The sequence below is a fragment of the Podarcis liolepis genome, assembly GCF_965112155.1.
Source record: "Podarcis liolepis genome assembly, chromosome: 10".
Lineage (NCBI taxonomy): Eukaryota > Metazoa > Chordata > Lepidosauria > Squamata > Lacertidae > Podarcis > Podarcis liolepis.
The window spans coordinates 32088993-32106037 of NC_139562.1; the positions used below are offsets into that span (position 1 = coordinate 32088993).

General features: G+C 43.8%; 1 protein-coding gene across 2 annotated transcripts; it reads left to right on the forward strand.

Annotated features, from left to right (window-relative positions):
- The first annotated feature begins 4129 nt into the window (after window positions 1-4129).
- Window positions 4130-16485, forward strand: WBP2NL (WBP2 N-terminal like). Of its 2 annotated transcripts, none has more exons than XM_083462672.1 (8): window positions 4130-4289; window positions 8122-8230; window positions 9644-9779; window positions 10799-10891; window positions 11191-11400; window positions 11944-12084; window positions 13328-13404; window positions 14622-16485. In XM_083462672.1, the coding sequence occupies exons 1-8, from the start codon at window positions 4231-4233 to the stop codon at window positions 14667-14669; spliced, it is 873 nt and encodes a 290-aa protein (XP_083318798.1). In that variant the 5' UTR covers window positions 4130-4230; the 3' UTR covers window positions 14670-16485. The 2 variants fall into 2 exon arrangements, with proteins under 2 accessions (XP_083318798.1, XP_083318799.1); XM_083462673.1 differs by lacking the exon at window positions 4130-4289 and adding an exon at window positions 4591-4825.
- The last annotated feature ends 560 nt before the right edge of the window (window positions 16486-17045 follow it).

The window sequence follows — 17045 nt, forward strand, 5'->3', positions numbered from 1 at the left end:
TCTGATTTAGTGGTAAGGATCAGGTTTTCCCAGGTGAAAGCAGCAGGGCAAGGACAATTCTGGATGAGTCCAGGGAGAGATAGAGAGATGGAGAGGGGGAGGGGGAAGGGAAAGGGTCATTTATGTCCAGTGAGTCATTGTATGGATTGGTATATTTCCCCATGCTGCTACACAGCTCCCCCCCCCCCTTTTTGAGCCTTTTGCATTGTGGGGAAAACTGACCAATCCGTGTGGTGAAAGCTGTCACAAAGGGCAATTTAAAGCAGGTCCATCTCCATGTGGCAGCTGTAACATGTGCACTGCTTGTAGTCAAGGCTGCTGTAAGCCATGAGTGTTTATCCATTTAAGATATTTTTATTTCAAGCATAGTGGTAAAACTTCCAGAGTGGTAGCTTCATCCTAAATCTACATCTTAAGGCATTGATGCTACTGTCTGATGAAGGTTTGGTGCACTTGACTACCCAGTCAAAGGGACATTATTTTCACTCAAGATTTAGCTGCTGTGACTATAGGGCTATATTTTACTTTGTACATGGGACCAATAGGTGTGAGGAATGCAGATTTGTTTTCCTTGGCGGAGGAACTGTGGTCTGAGAACTCCAAATCCAAGTTTTAATGGTTTTAATTTCTGTTGAACAACTTCTGCCTGCATCAATCTAAACGGTAAAATATTGTTCGTCACTTTGCTGCATAGCAAGATTAACGTTACAGTTTCACCCTCAGGCTGAGCTGAGCAGGTCCATTTATTTTAAGAAAATTTCCATTTATATTATAGCAAATCTAAATTTCCATGTTATAGTAAATGCTGTCCATAAAAGGAAAAAGCAGAGATGTGCACACACTCCTTGTCAATATGGATCTTTGCTTTTCTGGCTGAGAATACCTACGGTGTTCATAGCCTTTTGCTGCAGCCAGTGGTATTTACTAATATGAAATTATCTTTTGCTCCATTCCAATCTACCCAGATCAAATGCCACCCAAGACACACAAACTCCCTAAATAGCACTCTGCTGACTATGACTACAGTACTACTGCTGCTACTGTTATAAATGTAATAAGAAAGCAAATGCCCCATAGCAATATTTTGGCTTCCCTCTTTTTGAGGTTCTTTAATGTTACATGTGGATCTGGACAACAAGGCCATAAAAGAGACACAGGTGCAGAGAAAAAGATATCAGTGGAATCCTACTGTAGTCATTGTGCATACTGAGATGTACCTAAAGTATTTTGGAAATCTAGATCCTCTTGCAAGCAAGTTCATGGATAATTGTAGATTACACTAAGATTCTTTTCTTCTTCTTCTGGCAGAGAAACTAATACAAGCATGGTAAATGAACGTAGCCTAGATTCTCCTGGTGCCTCTAGCTTATGGAAGTACAGTATCATAATGAAGTCCTCTTGTCATCTGTCCAGTCCTGGTTGAGATAAATGACAAAAAGACACATACCAGTGATGTAAATGTTGCTAGACTTAACTTTCTGTGTTCTACTGTCGGATTAAAGAAAACGTTCTTTGAACAACTGGTTTATTTGCTTAGTTTTCCTTACACACACACACACACAATCACTCCATTTGGGTCCGAGTTGGTACACATGACACCTACTTTCAGCATTATTGTGTCACATAAATTATAACCCTACAACAATGGACTGGAAGTTTCCCAGTTTGGAGAAGAACAAGAAAAGGGGAAAAAGGCACCAGTCCCTGGTGCCACCCCTCTCGGCTGGCTTAGCCCTCCAAGCCCCGGGCAAGTAGTCCCTCACGGCACAGGCCTGGTTGTGTGAGAGTTGATAATATTTTATGAAATAATCCTAGTCCTTTGAGAGTACATTTCCAGATAAATACTGTTCAAGGCCATCCTAGATGTGCTTGTTGCCCTGATAATATTTGTAAGTAGATTTTGTCATTTACTCTAAGCCATAGTCTTCAACTTTTCAGACTCACAACCCACCATCAGCCCAAATATGCATTTGGGGATTCACTTTTCCCTGCCTCTTGTATATAATTTGTATTGCAGTAATATTACTGTTTGCAGCCCACCTTGTCTTTGGTCCCAGTTCACCAATGAAAGACTAATGAACAAACTATAAATTAGCAGAACGCCTGCTGTATGGCTGAGGTTATAACGTTTTTACGTTAAGGAACCCAAGGTTGCATGACAATGTCTTCAACATGCACTATGAATGCAACATAGTTGTATTAAAAATAGTCTTGATTCAAAGGTAATATTAATATCATACAGTCACAGCTGTCCTTGTGAATTGAACTCTATTTCCAAAGGGCTCCACATCTGACATTTACTGTAAAGCTGCTGTTTCTATCCCAAACAAAATGGACTTCTAAAATCACAATTTGTGGTTTTGTGGTTTTTTACCATTTACATAAGAGACTTGCCGCATCAGACCTATCAAGTCCAGCATCCTTCTTACCACAGTGGTCTACTAGCTGTCTCCAGGAAGCCTACAAGCAACCTAACATCTGTAGGCATGAGAGGAGATGGGATATGAAACAAGGTTTTGTGATTGGGGTAGGGGGGATGGAACAGTCACTACTTTTTGGAGCCAAGTACAGCTATAAGTAAAGCAATGACAAACCTAAACAGCATTTTAAAAAGCAGAGACATCACCTTGCCAACAAAGGTCCATATAGTAAAAGCTATGGTTTTCCCAGTAGTGATGTATGGAAGTGAGAGCTGGACCACAAAGAAGGCTGATCACTGAAGAACTGATGCTTTTGAATTGTGGTGCTGGAGGAGACTCTTGAGAGTCCCATGAACTGCAAGATCAAACCCATCCATTCTTAAGGAAATCAGCCCTGAGTGCTCACTGGAAGGACAGATTGTGAAGCTGAGGCTCCAGTACTTTGGCCACCTCATGAGAAGAGAAAACTCCCTGGAAAAGACCCTGATGTTGGGAAAGATGGAGGGCACAAGGAGAAGGGGATGACAGTGGACGAGATGGTTGGATGGTGTTTGTGAAGCTACCAGCATGAGTCTGACCAAACTGCGGGAGGCAGTGGAAGACAGGAGTGCCTGGCGTGCTCTGGTCCATGGGGTCACGAAGAGTCGGACACGACTAAACAACAACAACAGATATAAGAGCATAGTACAACTGTTTTAAGGTATTGTGCAATATTCTTAAATATGATATAGCAATATGTCAAACTGTTGCCAGGACTATAGCAACAAGTTAAATGCAAACAGAAAGAGAGAAGGGTAAGAAAAACAAGCCTTGAGCATTTAAAAAAATGTTACAGCACCACAGTTATCAAGAGGTTCCAGAAGGGCAGTAATGTTAGTCTGCAGCAAAAAACAATACAATCATGCAGCACCTTAAAAACCAATACATGTATTATGGCTGTAATAAGTTTGGGTTCAATGCCTAGACACAAGATTTAACATAGGTGAAGTTTATTAGCTGCTACAACACCTAGGAAATGTCTCTGAATCACTACAATGGCTGGTGGCACAGCTTTGGCATACTAGAGTCCTCTTCCTCAGAGGTGTGAAGCGTATAGAGCGCACACTAGATGGAGGAAATGTAATCCCTGCGGTGAGATGGAAACGCAATGCAAAAAAAAAGTCTGAAGAAGTGTGCATGCACACGAAAGCTCATACCAAGAACTAACTTAGTTGGTCTTTAAGGTGCTACTGGAAGGAATTTTTTTATTTTTAAAAAAAGTCTGTATCCCCACCCCCCATTTCGTTTTCCTGACTTCACTGTTGACACCCCACTTCCACACGTTGCCGGGAATCGCAGGTAGGCGAGAGGTGAGGTGGGTTGGCTGTTGCGTCCATGCCCCGCTTTGCCGGCTTCTCACAGCAAAGGACTCTTGGAAGTCGCAGAACAGAACCCTAGAATGGTAGATCTGGAAGGGACCCCAGGGTCGTCTAGCCCACCCCACCCCCGGGGGTGCAGGCATTAAGCCCGGGATACATTTGTTAGATCTGAATACGCCGCTGAGTTTAGGCTCTTTATTGATTTTAAGCTACGGGGAGATCTGTCCCTGCGGCTGAAGGACCCCGATACCCCCCACTCTGCTCGTTTCCCCCTTCTTCCTCGCTCTTTCCTTCCCTCGCTTTCCAGGCGCGCCCGCCCCATTCCCCGCCCCACCGAGAGGCGGGCCTGTGCGCCGTGAGGTCACGGCCGCGGCGAGGCCACTCGAGCGCCGCTTCGTATAAGGGACGAGGGAGGAGGGCCGTCTCGGTCGGCGGCGCTATTGGCCGGGAAGATGGCGGTGAACAGGCACCACTCGGCGGGCGGCGGGGTGATCCCGCCCAACGGGGAGAGGTAACTAAGGAAGCGAGGCGAGGGGAGACGTGGAGCGGGGGAAGGGGGCGCCATCCCCGGCCTCGGGAGTCGCCGGGGGGGGCCTCGCCCGTGTTTATTTCGGAGGAGACCGCGGGCGGCTTCTCGGGAAAAGTCCCCCCTGGTTCGGCCACCGAAAGCAGCGCCAAATCTCTCCCCAAGAATTGCGATTGTGACGCACGCGCGCGGGAGTTAACTGCCCATGTGAATGCTGTTACGCAGGGCATTCCCCGCCCCCCTTCCTCCCGTGCCTTCTTCCCTCGGGCTCCTGCCCGGTTGATGTTCATGGGGGGGGGGGGGCGAAAGTTTTAAGGGGTAAACATCCCTTGATCTGTGTTGCTGTGGGTAGATAAACTCGCTCCCTTGTAGCGCAGCCCTGAAGGTGTTTACTCGGAAGTAAGGCCTTCTGTTCTCCGCGGCGCCCACTTGCCCCATCGCATACTTAGGGTCGGTGCCTTAGGCGTAAGCTGCTGAGCAGGCTGATTCAGTTCGTGACATTTCCTCCTCTTCAGCCCTCGGTGGGCGTGACCCTAATCCGTGCTTTCCCTTTGTCATGTGCTACACGCAAGTTACACGTTGATCCCCCACAGTATGAGAGAGTGGAGATCAGCGCACATTTATTTCCTTAATATTTCGCCGGCCGGGTTGCCACTTTATCAGAGATAAAGTGACTAGCGTGCCAGTGAAGCATTATAGAAAAATGTCGATTTTACCAGTGTTTACAAAGTAATACTAAAAACAGTTACATTCCTTTGAAGCATATTTGGGACAGACTAAGCAGATGGGCTGTGAGCAGCCATTTAGCCCCTTCAGTGAAGGAGATATCCAGTGTTTGGGGCAGCAGAGAACTCTCTTGAATAAAGATATCTTGCCATTTTTTCCTCATGAAGAACTGGAAAGTATCTTAAAAGTAAGGGTGCTGTGAATTGATGTATACAAGTGTGGTTCTCCAGGTGGTTTTGGTGTCAATTTTTACCTCACTAGGTAATTGTTATCAATTGATATCAATTTTTTATTGTTATCAATAACAATTGTTAACAGTTGGCCAAAAATATTTATGGCAGAGCTCATCTCATTAACGTGGCTGTGATTTTGGTCCTGCCCAAATCATGCATTTAAAGCGTGTGACTTCCCCCAAAGAATAATGGGAACTGTGGTTTAAGAATGTTAGGAAATGTGGCTCTATGAGGGGGTAAACTACAGTTCCCAGAATTCTTTAGCAGAAGCCATGTGCTTTAAATGTATGGTGTGGATGTGATATTCAAGTTACTCTCTGCCTCTGTGTAAACAGAGCACCATTGGTTTTTTAGGTGGTGTGAGCATCAGTCTCCTGCATCTGTCAAAAATTACTTGCTGGATTGGCAGCATGCCAGAAAACTTAACTTGTGAATGATTGGCCCTCAAATTGTATCTAAGGGAAAATAATTATTACAGCCTGCTGGCTAGTTCACTTGATCTGGTAGACTTCATAGTTGTCTTTTCGAGACTATAGTTGTCTGGCCAGGGCAGACGGAAAAGCTCATCACAATACTGGTATCTCTTTCTTACCCTTGTTCCTGTTATTGCTGGAACTGACATGTTACTTTCCCAATGTAAGCTAAATTCGACAAATGGAGTAGACATCCCTTCTCTGTGCTGTCCCTATTCCTGGCACAGGGTTCCTACAACACTGCTACCATCTTGGAATCACAGAATTGTAGTTGGAAGGGACCATGAGAGTTATCTAGTCCAGCCCCCTGCAATGCAGGAATCTCAACTAGATCATACATGGCAAATGGCCATCCAGCCTCTGCTTAAAAACCTCCAAGGAAGGATGGTCCACCACCGCTTGTGGGAGTCTTTTCCACTGTTGAACTGCTCTGTCAGAAAGTTCTTCCTGATGTTTAGTCAAAAACTCTTTTCTAAGAACTTAAATCCATTGGTTCATGTCCTGCCCTCCAGAGCAGGAGAAAACAAGCTTGCTCCATTTGACAGCCCTTGAGATAATCTGAATATGGCTATCATATCTCCTCTCAGTCTCCTCTTTACCAGGCTAAACATACCCAACTCCCTTAACTGTTCCTCATAAAGTTTGGTTTTCAGACTCTTTATCTTATTGGTCAGTCGCCCTCCTCTGCACATGTTCTAGCTTGTCAGTATCCTTCTTTCACTGTGGATATTGACAGTTATATTATTCAGTTGATTATTCAGCTGAATGACCAAGAACAATAAAAGCAGAGTAATGGTGAAGCCAAGTACATGTTAATTGTACTTGCAAATTATGAAGTGTAGCACAGAGTCCAGTTTGTTTTCTGAACAGAAGATCATGGTTAGGAGAATTTCAGATGCTGGAGAAAATAGACTGACCCAAGACATTTTGGCACCCGAGGCAAACTACACAATGTCCTCCCCACTACCAGGGAAGAAGGGGTGAGTGAAGATCTACATCAGGAACAAGGATGGTAGCGCCTCTTATTTGCCTAGAGGCTGTATGTGGCAGGGAGTCTGCTGAGGAACACAGCTGATCTGGCCTCCTAAGAGTGCCACAGTTGTCATGGCCACTGCAGCAGCAGCAGCAGGCGAAGCATTTCTTGGAGATCAGATCTGTGGATCCTTCCCTCTGAGGCAGTCGTCTCGCCTTGCCTGATGCATGAGCTGGCCCTGCTTGGATGCAAATTTATATGTTGTTGCATATTGTTTTAAGTTTCTGAAAGCCAATGGAAGCATTATTGCATTTTTGAAAGATGAGCTGAGCACCTATAAACGACAGTCACAACAGGATTAATGATTTCAACTTAATTATTAACAAGATTAAGTTTCCACTGTATTGACTGTTAGTGCATCATTTGATCTATTATTTATTAATTTTTTTGTCCCACAGCACCTGTGCTTCAGGATCACTTATAACAAAAAACCTGACACTATAAGCCACAAGACCAGTTACAGAACAGAGCACGCAAACCTCGTTGGCAGAATGAAATTCAGTTGACTTAGAAAACTCTCACTAATTGGCTCTGGGCTAACAAAAGAGCTGGAAGGGAAGCCAGAGCGAGTTAAATCAGTCACATGATTCTTAGCTGGTCAGTGAGAGAGCTAAATTGAAAGGCATTGCACAGCTCTTTCATAACCTGTTCGTGAGCAGTAGGTCACCAGTAAAATTTTCCTGAACAAGAAATGGTTTAGGGGTATCCTGATGAGAACAAAGACTGTTCATATGGGAGTTTCTGTAGCCTTAATATTAGCAAGTGTTCGACACACACTTGGAAGAATGCAAAATGAGAGGCAGCTGTAGAGCACATCACATGGGGATCTGTCTTGTCAGGATAGAGCTCCCAGTACTGCTCAGCTAACAGTAAGGGGAAGGGGTGGTTTTTTGTAATTCCCCCTATACAGCCAAAATCAGTTCTTCAGACTTGGGGAGGCTGGGGAAGGGGAGGGGAATTGCTAACCTGTTTTTTCTCCTGTTCACTAATTGAAGCTTTATTGTCAACTGAGTAACACGGTTGGATACAACCCTCAGTTAGGACTATGGGGGGAGGGGAGTCCCTTTGCACAAGTAGAAGCCCTTTTTGGGTGAATCCCGTTCACTGGATTCTCTCATGTCCTGCTTTAGACTTGAAATGTTAGGAGAATTGTGTTCCCGTTTAGTGTCTGAAGGGGAAGGCAGATATATCTGCTGAGTTGGGTTTTGCTTTCTGCCAAGTCTGGCCTTGGCAGTGGCTCTCCCAGTGAGTATAGTAGAGTTGGTTCTTCACCAATCAGTACAGTACTGGCATGTTTTGCATAGCCCACTAAGAAATGCTCACGCGGCCATATTTTTTCTCCTTCCCTGAAGCATTCTCAAGCACTGTAAAGATGTGGAGCTGACCTTCTCTGATGTGACTGGCAAACCAGAGATCTTCAAAGGCACCAAGAAAGGAATGGTGTTTCTCACTCCTTACAGGGTAAGTCTTGAGTGAGGGCCTGTTGCATCTTAGACACCTTTTGAAGGGTCATTCAGTCAGGACAGCAGTCACTTGTAGTTTATCTAACTACAGCTAGTGTGAGATTCTTCAGTACATTCTTTTCTATACTATTAGTGTAGGTATTTTTTCCCCTACATTACTGTGGTACCTCTGGATGCGAATGGGATCTGTTCTGGAGCCCTGTTCGCATCCAGAAGCGAATGCAACCCGTGTCTGCGGGTCACGATTCGGCTCTTCCACGCATGCTCTTGACATCATTTTGAGCATCTGTGCATGCGCGAGCGGCGAAACCCGGAATTAATGCGCTCCATTACTTCCGGCTCGCCGTGGAGCGCAACCCGAAAATATTCATCCCGAAGCTACTTCAACCCGAGGTATGGCTGTAGTCAGTGGCGTAGCGTGGGGGGTGCAGGGGGGGCCAGACGCACCGGGCGCAACATCTGGGGGTTAGGGTTAGGGGGCGCAAATCCATGGGTTAGGGGGCGCAAATTACTTGCCTTGCCCCGGGTGCTGACAACCCACGCTACGCCACTGGCTGTAGTTGAAATCATAGAGTGGAAGTAGTTTTCTTTCAGGCATTCAGCATGGCTACTACAAATTCTGAAATTTTCTAGATTATTTTGTTCTGAAATTTCATGTTGGCTTAAGATACAAGAAGGCATTCTGACTGACACAAGATGAAAACTGTTTTTGTGGGTTGTTTGATGTTCTACATAAGTCTATCTTTAAATACTGTTCAGAAACTTCTGCTGGTATAGAATGCCACTTCCTTTTTCCAGCCCCCACCTCACTGGCCTTACTTTGAAACTTCCAGGAGTGGTGGTGTTGTTTTGCCTGGTTGGAATGTGTCCTTGAACTCTGATAGTGCCAGAATGGAGGACAGAAAGTGCATAGAAACTTGCAGACTCTTAGAGTGTTCAGAAAGAGCATGTGGCACTTGGAAGGTTACCCAGAAGAGAATTTGGCCTCAAGATGAAAAAGATCCCCACCTTTTTCCTAAACTGATTAGGAATATGGCAGCGAGAGGTCTTAGTGGGGAACCTCCATGTTCTTAAAAGAGGCCTGTCTCAGCCCAATTTTGTAGACATTTAGGGAAAAGGTGAAGACATTTGAGTGGGTGGAGGGACTTCTGTAGAAAACTGGTTATGATTCCTTATTTTTTCATTTATTTTAATAAATATTAAATACAAACTCCTGACTTAAGTCTTCACTTGATTGTTTGATATTGGGGGGGGGGGGTTGGCTTTCTCTCACTTTGAAGAATTAGTTATTTGTCCTGAATTGTTTTGTACGTAGTTTTATATTCCATTTTTTATCCCTGTGTTGGCTGCTTTGGGCCTTGTATAGAAGAGACAGCACGTGGTATAAGTTTGATAATTAAATGTATTGCAGGTTATTTTTGTGTCCAAGGGCAAGGACCCAATGATGTCCTTCATGATGCCCTTCTACAAGGTGAAAGGATGCTCCATTGAACAGCCCGTATTTTCCGCCAATTATATCAAAGGAGTGATAGAAGCAGAACCTGGAGGTATGTACTACATCTTGTGGTGACAAATGTATTTATTGTATCACTGAGTTTAACGCAAGTTGTGCCAAATCTGCTTCAGTGATTTATTTTCCATTGGTGTCTCATGTGAGCGTCTCATGTGAATATCACATGTTAGAAATGAGTTTTTCCTGTGAGCTTGTGTGTTTACTAAAAACACACCCCTCCCTGCCAAGTTTGATTGTGTTTCAGCACTCCTTTTATGAACATATCCTCTTGGCTTGCAAATCATTATTTTCATTGTAACTAGTGTAGCAATGAGGATTTTCATTTCAGTCCTTTTATTATTATAGCTTGATTTGGGAAGAGGAAAAAGTTGTTTTATTTCAGAAACATATTTTTAAAAAGCTTTCATTTCAGTAAATATTTTCTTGCCGAGTTATGAAGAATGCTTGCTGGAATAAGAAAGTGAAAGATTCTGCTCGTAGAAATTCTTATTTTACTTTCTAGTTAAGTTCCAGACCCTGATTAAATTAATAAATCCACTTATCTGGCTTATTGGTCTTTCAGTCAAGTTACCCATCCTCCAGCCTTATCAAATCAAATGCTAATTTTATATAGCTATTTTTTTTCATACTGCCTGAAATAAGATGAATCTTCTTTGTATCTGTAAGGGGGTGAAACCTAGTTTGCAGGAGAAGTACTTGATGGGTTAATACTGGTGTTAATACTATAACTTGGTTGAAACTATTCTTGATTTCACTTTCTTCCCAGAAGTGACCAACCTGTTGTGCTCCCTCCCCCTCCTTGGTGTTGTTAGATTACAGTTTCCATCATTCCTGACTAATGGCCTTGTTGGCTGGGGCTGGTGGCAGTTGAAGTCAAACAACATCTAGAGCTTCCCCATCTGTTTTAGTTACCTTTCGTGCCATCAAATTAAAATACAAATGTTTTCATTTGCCCAGAAGCATATGGGTCCAAATTAACTCTATTAACTTTTATCTTTTCAATCTCTTGGGAAGCTGTCTTAATTAACATTTAACCTGACTTGTTTGTCTTAGGTGGCTGGGAAGGACAGGCTTCATTTAAGATGAGCTTCTTCAGTGGAGGTGCCATAGAGTTTGGGCAACTGATGTTCAAACTTGCTAGTGATGGTAAGATTCTCTCCCCCACCCCCAATGTCATTTGCTGCTTAATCTGTATTTGCTTTGCTTTCTGGTTTTGCTAGCAGTAGCTGGCCTCTAGTTAGTCTGGCTGCTTCCATTTACTGACCTGTTCATTTTCATCCTCATGGTTCTGTCCTGCTCTAGGTGCAAAACTGGCAAAAACATCAACAAGGGAAAGGAGATAATTTTGCCTTAATCAATTAAATGTAGAGTGATTTAAGACATCGTCATAAGAAGTCCAGGGTTTCATGTGCTGATTTTAGCTTACTAAACATACTCCTCTTCAGCTTCTAGGGGAGTACCTGCCCAGAGCTTTGGCTATGGCTATGCACCTGTCCCTGGGGGCTATGCCCCTCCGCCTTTTCCAGGAGGATATGCACCTGCACCAGGGGCCTATGCTGCACCACCACCAGGACCATATGGCTATATGCCTGCACAAATGAATGGATATGGACCTGCTGCACAACCTATGGGATATCCATATGCTCCTCCTCCAGGTAAAAATTCCAGCAGATTGCATAAAAGAATGTCACTCAGTAAAGGGCAGTAGTTTATACGACCAGACAATATATATAACTATTCCATGTAGGTGAGATGACTAATGCTCAAATCTAGAGAATATCAACAGTAGCACGAAAGTGGAGGGGATCCTATTCAGTGTAGAATGCTTGGAACACACTAAACGTGGATTGGGTCATTTCGCTAAACAAAGTAAGACTTAGTCCTTGACTTCAAGTATTACATGCATTGTTTTGGTAGGTACATTCTCCACAGTACATCTGTATGTGGTGACTCAGCCTCTGCCCCTGCCTTGCTTTCTATCCAGCCAGTGGGAACAGTTGCTGGATCAGTATGGACAATGTAGTTTGAACAGCAGTTGTCTCAGTTTAAGCATGTAACTGATATGGGGAAAGCTCCCTGAGAGCTTATGGGAAAAGAGGGTGAAATGCAGCATGGGAAAATCCTGTCCTGTGGAACTGCTCCTCCTTGAATATTTCTGTGATGTGTGTGTAGACATGGCATCTGTTATCTGTCCTCAGGCATGTATCCAGCACCTCCTGGGATGAACTCCATGTACATGGCGCCTCCTCCTCCATACCCCGGCCCTTCTGCAGGACCTTCGGCCCCATCTCAGGCAGGACCTTCAGCTCCTAGAACCTGGACAGAGCCAGGAATGCCAGGTAAGTTTCCGTTTAGAATGGGGGGGGGATTGGATCTGTCTCCCAGTGTATCTTTTTTTAAAGTTTTGAATAATTTCTTTGTTGAAGAGAGGTGAACGGTTGAGCGTGAGGAGTTACCCTGTTCTAATAGCCATGACAGCCAAGGAAGCTGTGAAAATCTATTATTATTATTAATTGTTAATTATTAATTATTATTATCACTATTTGAATTTATATACCACCCTATACCCAGGGGTCTCAGGGCGGTTCACAGAATAAGATCAAGATATAAAACCACAAAATGCCTAATAAAAATAAAAAGAGCAACCCAATAGGCCCCCCCCCATAAAAAACAACACACTTTAAAAGGGCATGGGATGTAAATTGGATCAACCAAATACCTGGTTAAAGAGGAACATTTTTGCCTGGTTCCTAAAGATGTATACAGTGGTGCCTCCGGTTACGAACTTAATACATTCTGGAGGTTCATTCTTAAGTCGAAACCATTCTTAATCTGAGGTGTGCTTTCGCTAATGGGGTCTCCTGCTGCGTGTCTCCCACATGCATCCTGAGGCAAAGTTCGCTTCCAGGAGCACCTACTTCCAGGTTAATGGAGCTCATTACCCGAAGCAAGGAGGACGGTACGTAACCAGAGGTTCCACTGTAATGAAGGCACCAGGCGAACTTCCCTGGGGAGAGCATTCCACAGATGGGGAGCCCCTGCAGAGAAAGCCCTTTCTCGTGTCACCCTCATCAGAACCTCTCGAAGAGGGGGCACACAAAGGAGGGCCTCAGAAGATGATCTCAGGGTCCGGGTAGGTTCATATGGAAAGAGGCGGTCCTTGAGGTATTGCAGTCCTGAGCAAGCTCTCGGAAGGTTTTAGGATCCCAGAATGCTTGTTTACAGAATGCAATCAGTCTAAATTCCAGGTGGCTACCTAATCCTGAAAAAACGTGTTGGGACTACTCTTTGTATAAGTGGATACCTCTCTCTCTTAAAATCTTGTCTCTTGATCTTTGTCTCTGTGGTCATTGTGGCATCTTTTCTCCTGTTCCCTGTCTCCTCAGAATGAATGCTGTTCAGCATGTCCACAAACCAACTGCTAGTCTAGTCATGTCCTAATTCTTTCTTGCTAACACTGCAGAGTCTGCTCTTTTGCCTAATCTAAAAATTGTGCTAAAACAAGCAGCATTTGCTTTGTGAATATAAATAGTGTGGATTTTTGTATTTTTAAAGATGCTTGATTCTTTCCTTCTGCACTAGGTGGCAACAAAGCAACAGAGGCAACTTCCAGTGCATATTATAACCCGGCTAATCCTCACAATGTCTACATGCCTATGGTAAGGAACCTCACTAGGTCGGATGGGTATAGGGAGGAGACGTAGCAAGAACTCTTGCTATGCTAGCAATCAGCTGGACATAACTTGCAACTGGTTGAAGTATACAGTACAGCTTCTTACAGCACAGTAAGCATACTTGGTATCTTTGCTTCCTGTAGTAGAGATGCCAGCCGTACTAAAAAATGGGAGGGCCAAATGTAACAGCACATAGGGACCTTGAGCTTTGCCTATTCTCCATCTGCATAAACGTCAGTGAGGACCTTTCCCACAAGGGCCTCCTTTACTTCATTCTCATGGCTGCCAAGCTCATGATATCGCATTACTGGAAGGAGGCTGGTTAACTATCTGTAGACAGATGGTATGATGAATTTTGGAATGTATCTCTGTTGGAAAAGATCACAAATAACATAAAATCCACAAGAGGCAAATCAGAATCTATGAAACATATTGCAGTTTCATAATTTGCTTCAAATACATCCAAATCTGACACAAGATGGCATCCACTTTCTTGGTACAAGATTATTTGATTGACCCACTTCTCCTTTTAGCTTTGATGCTATCTTGGAATAATGTGAGAAATGCTCACTGTAGCTTATTTCTTTAACCTGTACTGGCAGCCAACAAGACAATTTTTGTTACAAGTAATAACCTCATTTGTATTACTAGGTTTTTGTTCTTGCTTGGTTTTTAGTATATGTGATTAATGTTCTGTGTCACTCTCAGTAAGCTATAAAGCTGCGATAAAGAGCCATTTCAGTGGAAGTTTTACACACACACACACACAGAGAGAGAGAGAGAGTCTTGAATTCTAAGGGGGAAAGGCTGCATTAAAACAAAGTAAACCTTAAATTAGTTAAATTACACTACTTAGACAATCCAGAGTGCACCCCTCCTTTAAAAAAAAGGTGCCATTGCAGCCATGTGTTAAGTGCCATCCTATCACTGGCATGTGCAGATTATATAAAATTGTGTACTCCATCTTGAAGTGTATTTCTAGGGGGTACTGGACTTAAACTTGTATTGAGAGAGGAACAAGATACCTTGTGGGTTGAGGACCCTCATATTAGACGCCTTGCCCATTTGAACATGATGGCCCCCCAAGCATGATGGTAGTGTGCTGAAACTATGAAATGAGCAAAGTTTTGATGTGTTTTGTAAAAAAAGGCGTCCCATGTACAGTGGATGTGCCACATTAATGCTGTCTCCATTTAATTTAGGATCAACCACCTCCTTATTCACCACCTGAGGAGAAGAAGAATAACTGAGAAGAGCCCAGGGGCTGTCCTCCCATGTTTTTGTCCTAGAAGATTTGCCATTGCTGCCGCCTCCTCTTGGTTCTGTATACTCTAGGTCATCCTGTGTCACTAACCTGCACGATGTTGGGTGACTCTTCAACACCCGCTGTTCTTGAAACTTTCCTCACGGCAATACAAAAGAGCAGTGACAGTATTGCTTTCCTGAGTACTTGCTTTCTCTCCTGAGACCAGAATAGAACAGCCATGACTATTTTAGCCCTTGGTTTGACAGGAGAGGTGAAATATGCATAATGCAAATGAAGCCACTTCACATAAGTAGGAATGAAATACTGAAGCTTTTTGTATGGAACAAAAACACTCGTATAATGACACACAGATAGGAATATGACAGGAGTATTCTGCTTCCATGCATCTCTGCTTGTGAGCATCAGTGTGGCATGTTACAACTGGGTTAACTCCATGCATTTTTTTTAAAAAAAATCCCATGCAGTTTAATGCATGAGAGGGAATTCTATAAATATGTGGAGGCTTATCTTATTTTCTAGGAAAGTAGCAGAGAGGACTTATGGGGAAATCTCCAGTGATGTATAAAAAGATGGCCTGGGGAAGCAACCAAAGGGCTAACCAGTAGCTGTCTTTTTGAATATCTCGGTGCATCTCCAACTTATTATGATGAAACTGCATCTGGCTCTGCAACAAACATGTTCTCTACACTTTTGCAACCTATCCCTTGCAAAAGGGATGCCTGGTGGAAACTTACAATCATGTGACGTAACATGTAATAGGTTTCTCTTCTGCTTTCTCTTTTGACTGTTGGATCAGTGTCTCTAAAAGTGTATCCTGTCTTTTGGTATAGGGGACATTGAGAAGGTCTCACATTCAAGAGAGGCCAGACTATCTGTCTGCTCATCTAATTCCTAGTGCAGCTGAGAAACCTGGAAAGGATCAATTTATCTGAACTGGAACCAAAGATGTGGCTTTATGAAATTAGTAGTTTGGAGTTGAGGGGTGAAGCTAAGCAAAAAGTATAGGGTACAGAAATAAGAGCAACCCACCCGTCAAGCATTCTGGAAACACAACCCAAGCAGAATGTCTTGGTCTCCTGGAAACCAGCCCAATCCAGGTCCAGAATGTCTTGGTACCCAGTAGCAGCAAGTGCAGCAGAGTCTATTTAATAGCAGAGTACTTTATAGAAAAGAGCTATTCTAGCAAACTCCTGAGAGATAGTGAAGCCATTTCTCCTTGCTCAGCCAGCTGAGCTAGGCACTAATGTAACTAGAAAGGGCTAATGGTGAATGATGTGGGTGAGAGGAAGTATTGAAACTCACTTTGAAATAGAGAAAGGCATGTCAGACTTGCTTTTGAACAAAGTTGGAAGAGATGGCAAATGAGTTAGGAAGGGCTAAAAGGATGTTTGCCAGCAAGCAGCACACAGTATTGTGGTTGCTTACATAAGATGTCGCTGGTTTAACTTTTATTTTTCACATGATAATCCCCCCTCTTATCTGTTCCAGAGAGAACTCTTGCTCCACATATAATGGAAAATATAACTTAAGTAAAGCCTAATCTCTTAGGATATCTTTTCCTCTCCTCTAAAGGGGCTATATTTTGCAAGAACCACTCATACTAGTTTGTATTCATGGATCCCTTTCTGACCATCTTCCCTTTAGTAACTGAGAATATTACTCAGTATAGCAGGCATAGGGTGACATTTTCTAATAACCATTTTAATCTAAATCCAAGAAGCTTAACCACTTTCCATAACTTAATAGTTTCCTCTGTAATATTTTTGGATTGCACTTTAATACAGAAGTATTGAAATCTTTATATTTGTATCTGTGGTGATGGTGTGGACAACCTGGTTTTTTGTGTGCATGTCAGAGAGAGAGGGAGGGGGGAGGAGAGTTTCTTCCTAAAGGAGTTGTATTAACTACTGTTCTGGCATGGCATTCGAAGAACTAACATGCAAAACAAGTAATATACCGTATTTTCCGTCCCATAGGATGCTCCGTCCCATAGGACGCACCTAGTTTTTTGGGGGGAAATAAAGGGGGGGATTCTTTATTTCCCCCCCAAAACCAGGTCAGGGAACAGCGGGATGGCGGCTTGTGGGGCTGGCCGATGTCTGCCAGAAGCGCGGGGCGCTCTGCTTCAGCGCGCGCCGGGTGGCAGGCTGCTATCCGCAGCGTGGGGAGCCCTGCGGGGACTCCTGCGGGCTCCCCAGGCTTGCTGATAGCTTCCTGAAGCCTGGAGAGCGAGAGGGGTCGGTGCACACCGACCCCTCTTGCTCTCAAAGCTTCAGCGAAAGCCTGTATTCGCCCCATAGGACGCACCCAGATTTCCCCTTCATTTCACCCTATAGGGTGAAAAATACGGTAGCTGCCA

Excerpts from the sequence above, each read along its gene's own strand:
- WBP2NL (XM_083462672.1), top strand. The coding sequence starts at position 4,231 with ATGGCGGTGAACAGGCACCACTCGGCGGGCGGCGGGGTGATCCCGCCC. Across the intron at positions 4,290-8,121 it reads ATCCCGCCCAACGGGGAGAG|CATTCTCAAGCACTGTAAAG; the intron begins GTAACTAAGGAA and ends CCTTCCCTGAAG. Across the intron at positions 11,401-11,943 it reads TCCATATGCTCCTCCTCCAG|GCATGTATCCAGCACCTCCT; the intron begins GTAAAAATTCCA and ends ATCTGTCCTCAG.